A 10,020-nucleotide genomic window follows, 5' to 3' on the forward strand; every position below is an offset into this window, starting at 1 on the left:
CGTGTTCCCCTGGTCCGTAACACAGCGATGTCCCGGCGACACACGGAGCTGTGGCTCGGCCTGCTCTGCCAGCCGTTTGGCTCAGGGTTTCTTTTTCCTGCTCTGCCAGCCATTAGGCCCGGGGTTTCATTTGGCTCAGGGTTTCTTTTTCCTGCTCTGCCCACCATTAGGCCCAGGGTTTTGCTTGGCTCAGGGTTTCGTTTGGCTCACGGTTTCCTCTTCCTTGTCGCCTGCATGACCCCCGGCAGGACAGGCCCAATCCCAAACCATCCTCTGGATATCCCCACGTTACCATCAGCATCTAAGCTAACAAACAGCTCTTAGATAATTACATTCGTAACACGTGCATGAAAACCAATGGCTCGGTGAACCGTTGCCATCGGTGCGCAGAAATCCGCTCAGAAAAAGGGCAAAACAAACCCGAGGCGGGAGGTTATTCCGTGCCGGTTTATAGGCACAAACCCAAGCTTGACAGAGGCCAGGCTGGGCTGGGGAGCTCCAGCTCCGAGCCCGGGCTGGAAGAGGAGCCCGACCACCCTCCGGCCTGCACCCACCCACCCAGGGCAGGCCCGGCCCGGCCCGGCCCCGCGCCCCCCGCCGTAGGAACCGTCCTGCGGCGGAACCTTTGTGCTGCGGCCCGCGGGGCTTGGGCGGCTTCCGGGCGGGACCGGGGCGGGGGAGCGATGGCGGCGGGGAGGCAGTGGGGGGAGCGGGGCTCGGCCGTGCTGGAGCTGCCCCGCGCTCCGCGGTTGGTGTGCGTGGAGTACCCGGGGCTGGTGCGGGACGTCGGGGCCATGCTGCGGACGCTGGGAGGAGAGCAGGGGGTGTCGCGGGTGAGGGGGGCCCCGGGGGCTGCGGGGAGGGGGGGGGGGGCGGGGTATGGTGCTGGTTTTCTAGGCCGAAGGGGTGTGGGGAGGGGAGCCTGGCCCTGGGGAGCGGGCTGGAGGCAGGAGGGGGCCGGGGCCAGGGAGCAGGGAGCCCCCCCCCGCTGTGGGACCCCCCCTGTCCGGGGCCGTTCAGGCCCAGCATGTCCCCACGCAGGCTCCACGCGTGGTTTCGGGGTCCTGCCTCTCGCCTGAGCCGCGAGAGAGAAGGCGGGAGGTGTCGGGTGGGATGGGAGCGGCTCTGCGTCCCCCTGATGTGCTGCTGGTGTTGGTGGAGCAGGGGTTCGTATCCCCGAGGTGGTGTGAGGGGAAACGGCTGGTGGCCACGATTGAGGGTTTGGGGCCGGGGCTGGCAGCAGAGTCCCGGGGAGACGGGCTGTGCGGGTGCGGTGCTAACCGAGACCCTGCCTGCCCTTGCTGACAGATCTACGCGGACCCTGCCAAAAGGCTGGAGCTGTATTTCCGCCCCAAGGACCCTTACTGCCATCCCGTATGTGCTAATCGCTTCCCCACCTCCACCATGCTGCTCAAGGTGAAGAGGAGAACCAAGAAGAAGAAGCAGCAGTTGGACACCGAAGAACAAATCCAGCCAGAAGTCCAGTTTGAAATGGAAATTCTTGGGACTGTCACCACCGTTTACAAATTTCAAGGTAATATTTGGGTTTGTGTCCACGGGGCTTAAAGACAAGTATGTCTGATGGGAAAGGGAAGTGTTTCCCTTTAAACAATTCAGGACTGGAAGGAAAATGAAGTGTCCTGTTGTTACAGCAGCCTTGCTGTATAAACCTTTGCATAAACTTACCAGACTCCTGCTCCTGGAAGTTGAGTGTTGTGAGAAATACTGTTGAATTCACAATGAACTCCACAATGTTTTGACTTTCGTTTCTCACAGGAATGTCTGATTTCCAGTACCTGGCAATGCACTCTGGTCCTGATGGCAAACAAACTTCCATGTATGACAAAGTCCTAATGCTTAAACCAGAGAAGGAGGAATTTTTCAACAGAGAATTACCTCTCTACATCCCACCACCAATTTTCTCACGTCTGGACACTCCCATTGACTATTTTTATCGGCCAGACATACAGCACCGGTTAGTGCTTTTTCTCATAATGTAGTAAATAGCTGTGTTGGTTCTGGAACGGAGAGGTAGGGAGACATATTGCTGGTTTGATACATACTTCTAAGATTTCTCTTAAATCTTCAAGTTACAATTTCCTTTTTCATTACTTGAAGATGCCTCTATTCCATTCTGACTTCAGTGTTATAGGACCTCTGCTCATGAAGCAACACACCAGCACTAAATACATCATTCATGTATTTCACCTGTTTAAGCTGCCGCCCTCTTTTCTTTTATGATTTTCCTCTTGATTCGGCACAACAGAGGCAGGCATGTTTGAGAAACTGCCTGGCAGCAGAAACCTCCACAAAAGTCCACTTGAGGACTTGCCAGGTGCGGGGACCTGGTGATCTGGTGAAGGTGGCTGCCTCCCCCAGCACACTACACACAGTGTGGGATGCAGTGAGCCCGGCCTTCTGCCTGCTTCCAGTGCGCTGGAGCCGAGGGGAGAGTGTGCAGGAGTCGATGCCATATGTTCCTGTGACCACGCTCACCGGACCTGTTCTCTCCTGGCCCCTGGTTGGTTTTGCCAGAAGAACAATCTGTGAGATCTCCCACAAGAAACATCTTTCATTTTCTCACTGTAGTCCTTCATCAGCACTTAAAAAAAAAAAAAAAATTATCTTAACTGCGTTTCCATCTTGCTTTGTCCCTGTGCCCTGCTGAGCTGCAGTAACTACAGCAGAGCAACTGCAGAGGGGGAAGCTTTTTGTGCTGCAAACGCATTTCATACAGATCAGTAGCCAACTGCCTGAGGGTTTTCTGTCAGGCAGTGCAGGGGACCTCTGTCGTTGTGCAACTGCATGTAGTTTTGCAGGGTTTTTTTTTAAAAAATTTAAGTTTTCTTTCCACAGTGGTGTCACAAGAGTCTTTCATGGTTACCAGTATGTGATTCCAAAACCCATAGGGAGAGGGGGCCAAAGTTAAACCAACCCATTGCTCACCCGGCTGAGTCCCTTCTCTTCTGAAATCTGGAGCACAAACTTCATTTTTGCATGTTCCCGTGAGGGCCCCAAGTCCATGTGTGCCACAGGCAGAAAGCAAACCCGCTCCTTTCCCCCTTTCGTAGGGAGGGATACAACAATCCCCAGGTGTCTGGTGAGAACCTGATCGGCCTCAGCAGGGCCCGTCGCCCGCACAACGCTATCTTTGTGAACTTTGATGATGAAGAGATCCCAACTAAACCACTGGGTGCTGCTGTACAGACCTGGAATAAAGTGTGCACCAATCCTGTGGATAAAAAGGTGGAGGAAGAGCTGAGAAAGGTACGTGCCCTATTCCTGAGCTGAGTACTGCAGCATGGTGTGTAGGGAAGGACATGCAGCCATTTTCTCTGACTTCCCCCAAAATTCTTGATGATTGTAACTGACTGATACAGCAAGTGTCAGTAAATGCCACTGACACCGCTGTGTCAGTTCTAGATTTGAATCTGTCTTGGCAGCCAACTCCCATTAAGTTCCTTTTTGTGCCACTAGTTCTTACTTTACTATTCTGAGAGCTCGTTCTAAGGGCCGAAGACCCCGATACAGAAGGAAGTCCACTTGGAAAGCTGGACTGCCGTTGGTAACCCACTTCCTGCTGTTTCATTGTTGTCCCTGTATTATTTCAGCTCTTTGAAGTCCGTCCTGTCTGGTCTCGGAATGCAGTAAAAGCCAATATCAGTGTCCACCCAGACAAGCTGAAACTTCTGTTGCCGTATTTGGCCTATTACATGGTGAGTCTGGACATCTGCCCTTGGGCCCGTCTGAGGCTGCTGGGAGGCAGAGCCAGGGAACATCAGCTGGGTGTTCCAACCTGGGCGTTGCCCAAATTTGGGTATATAAATACTGGAGTGGCATGTGAGGAAGGAGCCGGTAAAAGAAATAATCTTTGGTCAATTAGGGGAAACACTAGAATTTTCTAAGAACCTCTGCCACACTGTGCTGGTTTTTTGTAACCGTCTTCCCCCATGTGTGTTTATGCAGTTAACAGGTCCTTGGAGAAGCTTATGGGTTAGGTTTGGGTATGACCCCAGAAAACACCCTGAAGCAAAGATTTATCAAGTACTGGACTTCCGAATTCGCTGTGGAATGAAATATGGTAAAAGGGCCCAACCCACAGAGACGCTCTCTCTGCTTTCTGGTTAATCCTGGTAGTACTTTTCACTTGTTTTTCAAACTCTTTTGCCGTATTTCTGCTCTGATGAAGATGACACCTTTTGAGCTCATTGCTTACCGTAGTTCTTCCATGAACTCCTTTACTCCTTCATTTCATCGTATGCCATGTGTCTTTCCTTGTTTGACACATGCCAAGCTCAATGGACAGCTGGCTGACTTTCCTCCTCCCGGTGTTCAAAGCCCAAGTGGGTGTAGCAGACCATCTTCCCTCTCACTCAGAGGACACACTGAGCAGTAGATTCTGTTGCTCACGTAGTAGCTTTTCCTCAAGAACCTCAGTATCTTGTGCAGGACACCAGGTCTCAGACTTTGGGACAGCAGGTTCCCCTGCTCTGATTTGGCAGAGGGCAAGTTGAGGGAAAGCACCTTCTGAGGTCATCTCATTAGTCCATGACAGAGCTGGCATCCAGTCAGTGCCATCAGATCACATCTCCCTCCTTCCCAGTGAAAGGGTTTTGTTGATCTGATACTTCTCCTCTCCCCACCTTGCTGAAGTCAGCGTATCCCAGAGCCCGCCCTGCCTCTCACACACGCGTCCAGCCCCTCTGTTCCTGAGCTAGGGATACTCTGCAGGGTGCTTTCCCTCAGTTCATTATTGGTTTTCTTTTTTCACCTCTAGGTTATGCCCCTAATGATATGCCCGTGAAAGCAAAACGCAGCACGTATAACTACAGCCTGCCCATCACTGTCAAGAAGCAAGGTATGCTGTGCCAGCGGAAGGGCTCTCTGGCTCTTCTGTTTCTTTGTTTCCTAGTCACGGGTGGTGAAGGGTCTTCTTGTGTTCTAGCTGAGCCAAAATTGGAAACTTTATTTCTGGTCATAACATGGAGCTGCTGTTAAGCCAGTAGAAGAGTGTCCTGCTGGGAAGTGGTGTGAGAGTCTTGGGTGCATTAATCTGGCAGAGCCACGTAATGGAGTTCTGCAAGCAACACACTGGGCATTCATCATTCACTTCTGTGATGGTGCAGAGTAAGGGGAAAGTTGTTCTCTTTTCTTCAACAAGGGAGAACAGAAATGGTTAAAATTATGAACAAATGCGCTGCAGAAGAAGCTGCCAAACTCACCACCTTTCCCATGACTGTCCAGTAACCAGCAGCACAGGCTCAGTTGCTGCATTGGTCTGGTTTGTGCTGACCAGCAAAGTCGGATCACCATAGAGAAGTATCACTACAACGCCACAGAGTGAAAGATGTCCCTCATTAGGACTGTTTTGTTTTGGTTTGTTTTTCAGTAAGTCATACAGTCAGTGTACATGATCTGAAACAGGGGCTTGGTACGTCTGGGGCATCCGGTGCAAAAAAGCCTGCCTCCAGCAGGTATAAACTCAAGGTAAGCATTACTTTTTTACTGGAATCTTGAAATAGTTTAGTGAAAAAGGGGTGTTTCCTGTTTTGTCCGTCATTAACGGGACAGTTGTGAGTGAGTTTCTCGGGTTTACCTGGGAAGCTGCTAGTTGTACATGCCACTCCAGAACTTCACCTGCTGTGCACTGAATGTATCTCTTACGTGCTGCAAGACGGGACTGGTACTCTCAGCCCTAGTCTTAGATGTGATGAGGGTTTTGTTTCATTTGATAAAATTGGAACTTTATGGGCAGTTTAGCGCAAAAAATCACCACGTGTTTATCAGATCATTCTGCAAAATCCAGCGGGGCAAAATAAATCTGTAAGCAGGGGTCTTGTATTCTTCCCTTTTTGCTAGAATGAAACCCGTTATCCACTGTTATGCAGTAAGAGCTGCAGAGCTGCCGTTTGAAGGGATGAAGTGTGTTCTCTGCACAACTGTGGCTGCAGTGAAATTTTGCTGCATCCCTCACTGAGCTTTGCCTTTTGCCATATGCAGACCTGTGCCTTGGAACTGATTTGTGTTGAAATGCCTGGTTCTTGAATGAGCCCATCAAAAGTACTTTTCAGTTACACCAGAGCTGTCCTGCTACACCTTAAAATGCACTTAATCCTTTCCTTCTTTTGTCCTCTTAGGAATCCATCTATGTTTTCCGAGAAGGAGCCTTACCCCCTTATCGGCAGATGTTCTACCAGCTCTGTGACTTGAATGTGGACAGGTATTGCACACTGGCAGCTGAGTCTTCAGTGGAAGATTTCACTGGAGCTAGATTTCAAAGCCTATGGTTTATATCCAGTCCATTCCCCTCTCTCTCCTTGACCAGAAGTGTAAGAGGTGTTTAGCTTCTGAATAAAAACAGAACAGACTTTTCACACATGAACTTCCTTTCCCATATGACAATTACCTGAATAACCAAATATGCTGCTCCAGCTCAGTGAAGTGGAAGTAAGCCGTAGTCTGTCTGTCTTGCAGCCTACCTCTGAATGCAGAAGGCTAACGTTTCCTTCCCTTTTGCTGCTTTTTAGCCTACAGAAAATCATCCATCGGAATGACGGCACAGAGTCAGAATGCACAGAGCGGGACGGGTGGTGCCTTCCAAAGACCAGTGATGATCTGCGAGATACCATGTCTCTAATGATAAAGCAGATAATCAGATCCACGAGACCTGGTAAGGATGGTTCTGAACATCAGGGTGTATCACGGCCTTCCTGATGGTGTGGAGACGTTGTGGGCTGAACAAGGGTGTTGCAGACAGCACTGGGGCAGTATAGCGTTCCTGTATTTGCCTCCTCCTTTGTGCATCATATGGGGTTCCTTGTGTTGCAGCGCATTACAGTGCGTGAGCTGAGGCTGTTGTCCTGCAGCATGAACGTGGGTTGGGATTAGGAAGGGCTGGGAGTAAAGGTTTTCTGTTTCATCTTCCCAGTATCACGACCTTCAGGTTTTAAATGTCTTTGCAGAGTGATAATCAAGATCTTATCCTTACTGATGTATTCGTTGGTGGTATTTTACTTTTTATTGATGTTATTCATTGAACAAGGAGTAAGGAAATTATGATGCTGGGCCAAAGCAGTATCGCAGTGACTTAGGCCAGAATCAGCTAGGAGAGGAGGCACAGCACTGCAGATCTGCTGCTGTTCTGCTGGCATTGCTGGAACATCAAACCAGAGTGCTTTGGCCTCGATCAGATTCTGTTAAGATGTGCAACATTAGCTGTGCCCCTCTGGCTTCTGCCTTTCTCTCACATGTTTTGTGAAATCTACTGCAAATGCTCCTGGCTTTTACTGACAGAGGCATTACAGTGTCGGTCTGTCTGTCTTCCCAATTAAGCTCTTTTCTCAAATACAACAAGCAGTGAAGATGGCAAAGAGCAGCTGGCATATGAGTCTGGAGAGGACGAGGATGACGAAGAGGAGGAAGAAGAGGACTTCAAGCCTTCTGATGGGAGTGAAAATGAAATGGAGACAGAAATTCTGGACTATGTGTGAACTAGGTGAACAATCTGGCTGCTGTTGGACAGAATTGTCTCTGCTCTTGTTCCCGAGAGCTGAGGGCTCAGCACCCAAGCCCAGCATGTGGGAAAGCAGAACTTGCCCCGAGATGCTGACGACCTGTCTGCACTGCTGATGGCCATCATTCCTGATGTTTGGGAGCCATTGCTACATTTTCATACTTGCTGGCTAACAAGCCCTCAAGCAACCTCAACAAACTCCCAGGAGCGAGCCCAGAATCCAAACTAGCTGGCAATACATTCCCAAATCTTTCCATATGGGGGAAATGCACCTTGGCCGGGTTGTTGGCCACGTGGTGAAGAGAAAAGGTGCCTGGGGAGGTGCTGGGGATGCTGTAGTGCTCCTGGAGTGCCCAAGGCAGGCGCTGCCCTTCTGCTTGTCTACGGGGAGCGAAAATACTGTGCCGTGACTTCAGCATCGTGCCTCACTGGTGATCTTGGAAGTAAAGCCAGCAGGAAAACGCACTTTGTGGCAGCGTACAGTTCCCTTCTGTGGGATGTGGTGTATGTTGTCGTTGTCCCCACCAGCTGATGCACTTCTCAATTCTGATTTGACTCCCCCAGGAGTCAGCGAGGACGGAAGGAAGCAGGCAACGGGACAGAGCTTCAGGTCCACAGAGGTTGGCCACTCATTCGTCTGCCATTGCTGGCTGGACTGTTACCACCCAGTCACAGAAATTAAAGATGTGCTGGCATTTTCTGAGTCTTGTGCATTCCCCAGTGTTGTGAGTGCAAGGTTTCTCGTTAGTGGCCAATAAGATGCTCCAATGCGTGGTTTAATACGATTTCAGCCTCCTGCACTTGTGTGAGGCTTCTCAGGGTTTCAGCAATTTATTTTGTGTGGAGTTTTGTTAGACGGAGATATTTCCTGAGGTTTGGCCTCCAGCCCACAAAAGCAACATCTGCAGGGCTCTCGCCCAGTGACACACAGCTGTGCCCCTGGACACGTATGTATTTATGTGTGTATATACACAGAAGCTGCATTTGAGGGCTGCCCCCTCAGGTGTGCACTCGCCATGGCTCGCTGGGAGATCCTGGGCTTTGCCTTGTGCTCCACAGGCTGCTGCAACCGTAAGGTCAAAGGCATTTCTCAGAGCTGTAAGACTTTATAAGGGGGGGCTGTGCATTGACTGGTCTGTCCGGGGGTACCTCCAGCCAGGGTAATGTGGGAGTCCAGAGGCATGAGGGGCTGTGCAGCAGACTTCCTCTTAATGCAATGCACCGGGGCACTAATTAAAAAGGAGAGAGGCAGTGGACATACCCCTGCCAGGTAAGAATACGTGCCCGGGTATTAGCAGGCACCAAGAACAAACATTCTTAGAAATTCTAGGAAAAACACCTGAAGCCAAGCTTTCTATCAACAGGATGCCCAAGGCCAAAGCAGGCAGACATCACTTGTGCCAGAATTCCTTTATTTCCCAGCTGTTTTCAGAGTTCCTCTGTCTGGGAAGACAGCAGTGATTTGGGTATTTAATTCTGCCTGAGTAGGTAACAGCGTTACCTGCCCTGCCCCTGCAGTGCGATCATTTGCAGATCGCTCAGGCTTTACACTAATCTACGTAGCCAAAGGCACAGAGAAATTCTGGAGCTGCATCAGTAATACCCGCACTCAGAATCACCGCACCATCCAGGTAATCTCCACTGATGCCTCTGCAATTATCAAATAGTAAATAAACGTGCTGGCCGTGCTGGGAAATGAGCCCTGGAGCACCAAAGGAACAATGCCTCAAACCAAGGCAGACCACTGTCTCCATGCCATAAGGACCAACCATTGCATTTGCTCTTAAAGCCATTGCTTAGATCAAAAGGAGTAAAACCAGTAAAAGTGTGAGTCCCAACAACTCGCAGGTTCAAAAGAATTGGGTTCATCTAAAAGTCAGGCCCTGGTCTGACACACAAGGAGCCTGTATCTTAGTTCAAACGCAAAACAAAGCTCAACACCGCAGAAGTACCGTAAGGAACGAACGACAGGCACAAGTGCTTCCTCCTCCACAGTCAGGTCTCCTCCTCTTTCTCCAGGAACATGCCAGCATTTTGGGGAAGGAGGACAGGACAACCCCTGCCTTGGGCCAGGGACGTTTGAGCATCAGTATTTTATTGCAAAGACTAATTACATTGCTGTGTACAAGTCACACCAGTCAGTGTGCTCCTTCATTGAAGTGGTACAAAATACATATGGTACAGCCAGTCCCTCCGGTGACGCTGGGCTGCTGGGGGACACGGGCAGGAGGGGAGGGGGACGGTGGGGGCCAGCATGGCCCCAGGGTGGGCAGGAGCTGGCAGGCATGGAGCAGAGGGGCGCTGGTGCCCAAGGGCGAGGGCTGGGCTTTGGGCAGGGTGGGAGGCAGGAGGCTGCCCCTGCGTCAGGGAGCCAGGGGCTCCCATCATGTGCAGCGACGGGCGATGCCACCCGAGGAGATACGGGGCTGGGAGAGCTCAGCGCCGGCCACGCTCGCCCCCAAGCAGCCTCCTCCCCACCTGGTCCCAGGGGCCCGCAGCCCAGCCCC

General features: G+C 51.0%; 1 protein-coding gene across 1 annotated transcript; it reads left to right on the plus strand.

Annotated features, from left to right (window-relative positions):
- The first annotated feature begins 683 nt into the window (after positions 1–683).
- GTF3C5 (general transcription factor IIIC subunit 5) lies at positions 684–8,268 on the plus strand. Its single transcript, XM_086475902.1, has 11 exons — positions 684–833; positions 1,309–1,534; positions 1,777–1,975; positions 3,072–3,267; positions 3,612–3,716; positions 3,967–4,081; positions 4,778–4,858; positions 5,390–5,487; positions 6,138–6,220; positions 6,528–6,670; positions 7,333–8,268. The coding sequence occupies exons 1-11, from the start codon at positions 684–686 to the stop codon at positions 7,488–7,490; spliced, it is 1,554 nt and encodes a 517-aa protein (XP_086332028.1). The 3' UTR covers positions 7,491–8,268.
- The last annotated feature ends 1,752 nt before the right edge of the window (positions 8,269–10,020 follow it).

This window comes from Leptosomus discolor, chromosome 19 (genome assembly GCF_034619465.1).
Source record: "Leptosomus discolor isolate bLepDis1 chromosome 19, bLepDis1.hap2, whole genome shotgun sequence".
Classification (NCBI taxonomy): domain Eukaryota; kingdom Metazoa; phylum Chordata; class Aves; order Leptosomiformes; family Leptosomidae; genus Leptosomus; species Leptosomus discolor.

Coding starts and splice junctions, on each gene's coding strand:
- GTF3C5 (XM_086475902.1), top strand. CDS start 684: ATGGCGGCGGGGAGGCAGTGGGGGGAGCGGGGCTCGGCCGTGCTGGAG. Junction 4,082..4,777: donor TCGCTGTGGAATGAAATATG/GTAAAAGGGCCC, acceptor TTTCACCTCTAG/GTTATGCCCCTAATGATATG. Junction 6,671..7,332: donor AATCAGATCCACGAGACCTG/GTAAGGATGGTT, acceptor TTCCCAATTAAG/CTCTTTTCTCAAATACAACA.